The 5,197-nt window shown below is 33.9% G+C and overlaps 1 protein-coding gene across 2 annotated transcripts; it reads left to right on the top strand.

Annotated features, from left to right (window-relative positions):
* Positions 1-1,527: 1,527 nt before the first annotated feature.
* On the top strand, positions 1,528-4,738 carry LOC100802636 (serine/threonine-protein kinase RIPK). 2 transcript variants are annotated; one of them, XM_041009360.1, is made up of 6 exons: positions 1,528-1,633; positions 1,738-2,203; positions 2,419-2,554; positions 2,920-3,056; positions 3,168-3,291; positions 3,698-4,737. In XM_041009360.1, the coding sequence occupies exons 2-6, from the start codon at positions 1,805-1,807 to the stop codon at positions 4,069-4,071; spliced, it is 1,170 nt and encodes a 389-aa protein (XP_040865294.1). In that variant the 5' UTR covers positions 1,528-1,633; positions 1,738-1,804; the 3' UTR covers positions 4,072-4,737. The 2 variants fall into 2 exon arrangements, with proteins under 2 accessions (XP_040865294.1, XP_003544585.3); XM_003544537.5 differs by lacking the exon at positions 1,528-1,633 and having other exon boundaries at positions 1,693-2,203; positions 3,698-4,738.
* Positions 4,739-5,197: the final 459 nt, after the last annotated feature.

Here is a 5,197-nt window from a genome sequence, read left to right as displayed (position 1 = left end):
AAACTAATTTTAATGAAAAAATAACAAAAAATTTAAGAAATTGTGCATAAGTTATGTTCTTATAAATGAAACTTCGGTTGATTTTAGGTTCTTGCTAGTACAGGATGATATGATAATCAAGTGTATTTTTCTTTCCTTTAGGCCTAGGTCTCAATTTTTTTATAGACCAATGTTAGTTATTAATTATTATATTTTGTTAATAAGAGAAATTGAATCTATGACATTTTTCTCTTCTTTTTCTTTATATTACCAAATCAATACGTTAGATTCCAATTGAGAGTAGTTCAGCCACTAAAAATCAGAATCACTACCAACATTTCTCCTATGTAGGGAGCATCATCAACTTAAAGTTTGTAAAATACCCCTCCACCTCAAAATCCTCAAGATGTAAAACAATAGAAAGATATAAGATTAGATTACTGATGAAGAAAGAAGGGAGAGAACTGATGTCATAGGTTGAAATTCTTCTATTAACAAAATTAATGAACTAACAACTCACTATTTATTAATAATAATAAAAACTCAAAATGTAATAGCCGCCCCCATACCCCTTTCTGTAACTTTTATATGAAAAACCAATTAGTAGTTCTTAACATTAACTTTGAAACTTGAAAGGGCAGTGCAATTGTCAAACACTAATTAAATGACTACCCCTTTAAGCCGTTGCATGCAATCCATTTTCCAAATGATTACTTCTCTGTTTTGTAACATTTTCCATGAGCGATGGAAGTGGTTGTGGGTTAGATTAATTGGTTCACCCTTTCTCTTTGACCTTCCCAACCTTTATCACTTTTTCCCACTTTTTTAAAATTAAAATTTTCATTCAATACATGGATTCCATATATCTAAACCCTCGTGAAAGTCCTTGGCCGTGTTGACTTGCACCCATTTGATGGCTTTATTACAATTCTATGAACACAAATTCATTCATCCAAAGTAAAATAATAATATAGGAATAAATAAATTATGTAAGAGAAATCCCTTAACTTCTAAATTCTAGAAGCTGTCCTTGATGATCATATAAAGAATTTTAAAGGAGAGTTTCATTGTCGTCTTGCTATTGTGTGATCATGACATCCTAACAACAATAACGTAGATGAACCTTACCTACCAAATATTGGGACATATCAATTAAACTATAAAATACTACTCTATATCCACATAGCACTTTTCTATTGTTATAACAAGGCATGTGTCTGCAATATAACCCATCGAACGATTAAAGAAAACCCGTTGACGTGTGCAACAACAAATTAGACAATGGAATTGTTGGTTTGGCACTAATGGAATTTTGTTACACCTCTTTCATTTTCCGATCTTCCCGGCGAATGTACATCAATTGCTAAACACAAAAAATAAGTGGACGGCAAGGGATGCAAGATAGATAGATAGAGATGCATTCATATTAGTGTAACATTGAAGTCAATAATAGGTAGGCAAGTTACTTGACCTATAATTAATTGAAGATATATATCACAAATATTGTAGTTATAAAATTAAAAAGTCGTTAAAAATGAAACAAAATAACATAGAAACCAATTATGCACATCGTGTGGTATAGTTATAGCATGATTAGCATCCACATTCAAGAGTTCTAGAAGTCAAGGAATCTCCCCACAATTTTTCTTCTAAGGTAGTAGGTGAAAATATGTACTTATAAATTTCATTAGCTTACACTTATTTTTTTCCAGCGGCATCAATCATTCACAATTTTATGTCGTCTTTCTCATATTTTAGAATCAGAAGTAGTAGCTTGTGAAAGAAAATTATATACATACACAACAAGGTTATTGCAATTGCACATATGAACCAAATGAGTACTAAAAGGAACACATGGAAGTCTGTGATCTTGATCCTAAGTTGTTACAAGGTTAAGTGTTCCTTGGAGGAATCAGAGAAACAGGTCTTAAAACAAGGTTCTTTCCAGAGGCTATGCCTATCTGATGTGAGCAATTCAAGCTCCACTCAGGCCATTGAAGATATTTCAATTTCATTCGCTGGCTCAAAGCTCTATGCATTCACACTTGAGGAGCTAAGGGAAGCAACAAACAGTTTCTCATGGAGTAACATGCTAGGTGAAGGAGGGTTTGGACCTGTTTACAAGGGTTTTCTTGATGACAAACTTAGGTCTGGTTTGAAGGCTCAGACTATAGCTGTGAAAAGGTTGGACTTGGATGGCTTGCAAGGTCACAGGGAGTGGCTGGTTAGTTTGCTTTTCAAGTGCCCTTTTTAACTTTTTTCATGATTAGTCCTCCCACAGAAACCCCATTTATTTGGTTGTCACATCAATTTAAGATACCGACATATTTCTTTTGTTGACAAAATACTACTACACTATTGAATAAATACCTTACAAGAATTAATTGAACAGCAACATCTCAGGAAAAACTGTTGTTTTGAACATATTTTCTTTTCTAGGCAGAGATTATATTTCTTGGACAACTAAGGCATCCGCATCTTGTCAAGTTAATTGGGTACTGTTATGAGGATGAACATAGGCTTTTGATGTATGAATACATGCCAAGAGGCAGCTTGGAGAATCAACTATTCAGAAGTATGTCTCTTTTCTCTCTTCTACTTATCCTCCTTTAATTTTCTCATTCTTTCCTCAAAAGGGTAGGACTGTACATGAAGTTCATAAGGTCATTTGTTGCTGTATCTCTGATTATATCAATAGTAACTCACCCAAAGTCAAACATGATTACAAGATCAAGCTGAATAATGATTATCAAATGATTTAGATTTTTGGATGTTCTGTTCCATATGGTCAAGCACACCTAATTGTTTCAAACCTCTATGTTTTCTTTGGATACTGATGAGTGATTACAAATTGACAATCCATCATATTAATGCAAAAAATTTGGAGTCTTACCATAAACCAAGGTTTAATAACAGCTTCTTTTGTTCTAATACGAACAGAATACTCTGCCGCCATGCCATGGTCAACTAGGATGAAAATTGCATTAGGAGCTGCCAAGGGTCTGACCTTCCTACACGAAGCAGATAAGCCTGTAATATATCGCGATTTCAAAGCTTCAAACATTTTACTAGACTCAGTATGTTCTTTGATCTCTTCTGAAGAGTCGTGTTATATCTCTTGCATCATTTTCCTTGGGGTCATATCAAGAAATTAACTTACTCTTAATTTTTGTCATTTCCAAATCTAGGATTTCACAGCTAAACTCTCTGATTTTGGGCTAGCTAAGGATGGCCCTGAAGGGGAAGACACACACGTAACAACACGCATAATGGGAACACAAGGTTATGCTGCTCCTGAGTACATCATGACAGGTATATGCACTACCATACAAAATGTTTACCAAGTTTCTAGCATGAATTGGCACATAAAAAGTAAAGGGGGAAGGGATACTATTTCATTTCTTAATCCTAAAAGCATGTTACAAGCCTCAATAAAAACTTATGCAGTGCAAATTGAACTTGTGCCTTTCACATTACTAGAAATTAAACTTCCCTTTATTTTGTCACTTTATTTAGTGCATGTTTCGAAACTCCTCAGAAATCAAAGAATCACGTCAATTCAGCCCAAAAACGTGAAAGTTACAACTATTAGCTTCTGGTTAAAGATAGAAAATCACATCCACATCGTGCAACCAAACGCACTATAATTTCTTATGTCCAAAATGGTAGAAAGTTATATTTGATGAAGCTAACCAATTACTCATTGTCTGTTTAATAGGTCACCTTACAACCAAGAGTGATGTGTATAGCTATGGAGTGGTGCTGTTGGAATTGCTTACAGGAAGACGAGTAGTGGATAAATCTCAGTCAAATGGAAGGAAGAGCTTGGTGGAATGGGCAAGGCCTTTGTTGAGAGATCAGAAAAAGGTGTACAGCATCATAGATCGTAGACTAGAAGGGCAATTTCCCATGAAAGGAGCCATGAAAGTTGCTATGTTGGCTTTTAAATGCTTGAGTCATCACCCAAATGCAAGGCCCTCTATGAGTGATGTGGTGAAGGTATTGGAGCCACTTCAGGACTATGATGATGTTTTCATTGGACCATTTGTGTATGTTGCCGTAAGTGAAAATGGTGACAAACATAAAATATAGAAGCAACACTCCCCAGCAACGTAGATAATATATATATATATATATATCAGATAGCAAAAGGTTAAAAAAAAAATGTGGTGTTATTTTATAAGGTACGGCATGGCTTGGTGGTCTTCTGTCTTCACAATCATGGAAGGGGATTCAAGTAGTTCTATGATCACATCTGAACTGAGGCCAGAAATAGAGAGATCAGCTGCAGCAAAATGATGTTTAGGGTGGAAGAAGGTCTATCACATTGGAACATATGGTGTTAGAAGTGGTATTGAGTTTTCTATAGTTGGATGATATACACAACAATGTACAAGCACTAGAGACTCTAGTTCAGAATACACAAACTAAAATTTAATCACATGTAATGTATTTGGAAAAATTATAGTTGGGCTGTGTTTGGACATGATTTTGGATTTCAAGTTAGTTTAGAGAAAGTGGAAAAAATTAACCATTGAATCAGTAAACTGTAATCTGCACATATTAATATATTATTAGTATGATTCTTGAAGCTAATATCGTCATTGCTATTAAAGGGTATGGTCAATTAATTTTAGTGCCCTCAAATTGTTACGTGTGTTTTGAAATGAACTAGGTATAATCCTGAGGAAATGACTCCTTATGTCCTTGAGACATTGAGGCTACTGTTCTAGTTCTAACATGTACTGAATTGGCGAAGAAGTAACTACCTTAAGGCCTCAAAATTATTATTGTTCCTAATCTTTATATAACATTTTTTTTAATCCGTAACAATAAAAATAATATAAAAAAATTTACACTACTCATACATTTTGTTCAATCATTGAGTTAGACCCCTTTAGTATATGACACATAGTTGAGTGTTATTAATTTTTTTCTCAAAAAATTGAAAAAACTTTAATATATGTCACATAGATATTAGTCGGGACCATAAACAAGTAGTGATCTTAAACTACATAATAATTTCTCCTCTCTATCAAATTACCTTATAAGATCAAATAATTTCATTAATTATTCAAACTAGTTGACATGTTTCTAAAGTGGTTAACTAAACACACTATATAGGTCATCGCATCCTCATAGGCTAGTTGAGATATCCCATCACTTGCAACCTTAACTTATCTAATTATTTGTTCTTACATTAACATATTCAATCAAC

Source organism: Glycine max, chromosome 14, assembly GCF_000004515.6.
Source record: "Glycine max cultivar Williams 82 chromosome 14, Glycine_max_v4.0, whole genome shotgun sequence".
In the NCBI taxonomy this organism is placed as follows: Eukaryota; Viridiplantae; Streptophyta; class Magnoliopsida; order Fabales; family Fabaceae; genus Glycine; species Glycine max.
The sequence above is the reverse complement of the archived record's forward strand: the minus strand, read 5'-3'. Positions and strand labels throughout refer to the sequence as shown.

Bases quoted from the DNA above. Each gene is read 5' to 3' on its own strand.
- LOC100802636 (XM_003544537.5), top strand. From the start codon at position 1,805: ATGAACCAAATGAGTACTAAAAGGAACACATGGAAGTCTGTGATCTTG. The intron at 2,204-2,418 runs GTTAGTTTGCTT...TTTCTTTTCTAG, and splicing joins AAGGTCACAGGGAGTGGCTG to GCAGAGATTATATTTCTTGG. The intron at 3,057-3,167 runs GTATGTTCTTTG...TTCCAAATCTAG, and splicing joins CAAACATTTTACTAGACTCA to GATTTCACAGCTAAACTCTC.